The sequence below is a fragment of the Penaeus monodon genome, chromosome 3 (genome assembly GCF_015228065.2).
Source record: "Penaeus monodon isolate SGIC_2016 chromosome 3, NSTDA_Pmon_1, whole genome shotgun sequence".
Taxonomy (NCBI): Eukaryota; Metazoa; Arthropoda; class Malacostraca; order Decapoda; family Penaeidae; genus Penaeus; species Penaeus monodon.
This window is the reverse complement of record NC_051388.1, coordinates 24,236,830-24,238,325: the sequence shown is the minus strand read 5'-3', so window position 1 is coordinate 24,238,325 and position 1,496 is coordinate 24,236,830. Positions and strand designations below refer to the sequence as shown.

General features: G+C 36.8%; 1 protein-coding gene across 1 annotated transcript in view; it reads right to left on the bottom strand.

Annotated features, from left to right (window-relative positions):
- The window catches only part of LOC119585637 (aminopeptidase N-like), a 9,232-nt gene extending 7,960 nt beyond the window's left edge, over positions 1 to 1,272 (bottom strand). Inside the window, exons 1-2 of the mRNA XM_037934312.1 lie at positions 1,084 to 1,272; positions 759 to 1,052 (exon numbers count right to left, since the gene is read on the bottom strand). Of these exons, the coding sequence (XP_037790240.1) occupies positions 759 to 1,052; positions 1,084 to 1,268 (479 nt within the window). The 5' untranslated portion in view covers positions 1,269 to 1,272. The remainder of the gene's footprint in view (positions 1 to 758; positions 1,053 to 1,083) is intronic.
- Between the last annotated feature and the right edge of the window lie 224 nt (positions 1,273 to 1,496).

The window sequence follows — 1,496 nt, the reverse complement described above, 5'->3', positions numbered from 1 at the left end:
GACGGTTACAATTTTGCGCATATTTTTCATGTGTATCTGTTAGAGATCCAATTAGTTGTACCAGGCCCTTAAACATGTTCACAAATGTCTATCATTATATTAAAACGTTCATAACCGATCACATTTTGTTTATGTTACATTCATTTATCCAAAAGACTTTTTCGATTATGGACTGTGGTCAAGGCAGTACACATTTAATCATGAGATACCATTTAGATATACGATATCTGTATCATTGTGGCATTCTGCAATCTTTTTTTACCCTCTTTTCAAAATGCGTGGCCTGATTTTTATTTAACTCGTTGTCTTACGGAATGTCAATTATCATGATAACTTCTACTCGTCTTTTTGGTAAAATGGCTTGTCGTACTCGTACTTCTGTGATACCTTTTGTAAATCTAGAATTAAGAGACCCAACAAAATAATAAATGAAGCACTTAACCAGGATCACGACAAAGTACAAAATGGTTGTTTACATATAACTGCGTTTCTGTGACATCAGAGTCTGCGGCATTGTTTATAGAGAAATGCTCGTGAAACCCTTCATTGTAGGGCCTTTGGTATCTATCTGCTGTTGATCGCGTCTCTAACTATTTATTTATCCCTCTCTAGATTTACTTACTATTTAGTTACTGCTTTATTTAATATTTATGTGGGTTGATATTGGTTGACTGTATTATAAATGCTTATCTCAAACATGCATTATATGATTTAATCAGCTAATCACATACAGTTGCATGAAATATAGAATGATTTACTTTATTTCTCCGTTATTATCTTTATAGGATGACCTGTAGAAGCCACGAAGTTGGTCGCTGAGGTAGCCAAGGAACTCCATTTGCAGAGTGTACCTTTCCCCTTTCATCAGCTCTTCCTCCATTTGAGCGACATAGAATTGACGGACAGGGTCATAATGCTGACTCTTAATCCCAACTTGTCGCTGTTCCACGTCTCCCGAAGTCAGTACCTTCAACAAGAGAAACAGAACGAAAAATAATGGACAGTATACAAAAATAGGCTGTTCTTTACGTTTCAACATTGCAGATTTCACACTAACAAAACAAGACATAACGTTTCACCATAACTGTGTCGTTCTTTGTGATAATGTCAAGCATATGGAGTATAATATTTGACGTCGTGTCCAGGACCTCGACTTCCATCTTCATGTAGCCGACAATGCTGAAATTGCCATTAATGAAAGGCTGAAGCTGTATTAGGTAGTGGAGCGGCCTAAGAGACTGTGGAAGGCGAATGTCCTCTTCCAGCATTGAATCGGCGGATGTCAGTGCAGAGCTCGCTGACTCCTGTTTAGGATAAATAAACATTGATTTGGATATTATTCACCTTGTATGACGTAAATGGTGTGTTTCACTTGATTTATTCAGAGAAAATCGGTAGGTTAATAAAAACATAAATAACCTATACGACAGTTGCATTAATCTATGTTCTTACAAAGATAATCAAGATCAATTGCATCGGACAGGCTTTGTACACGC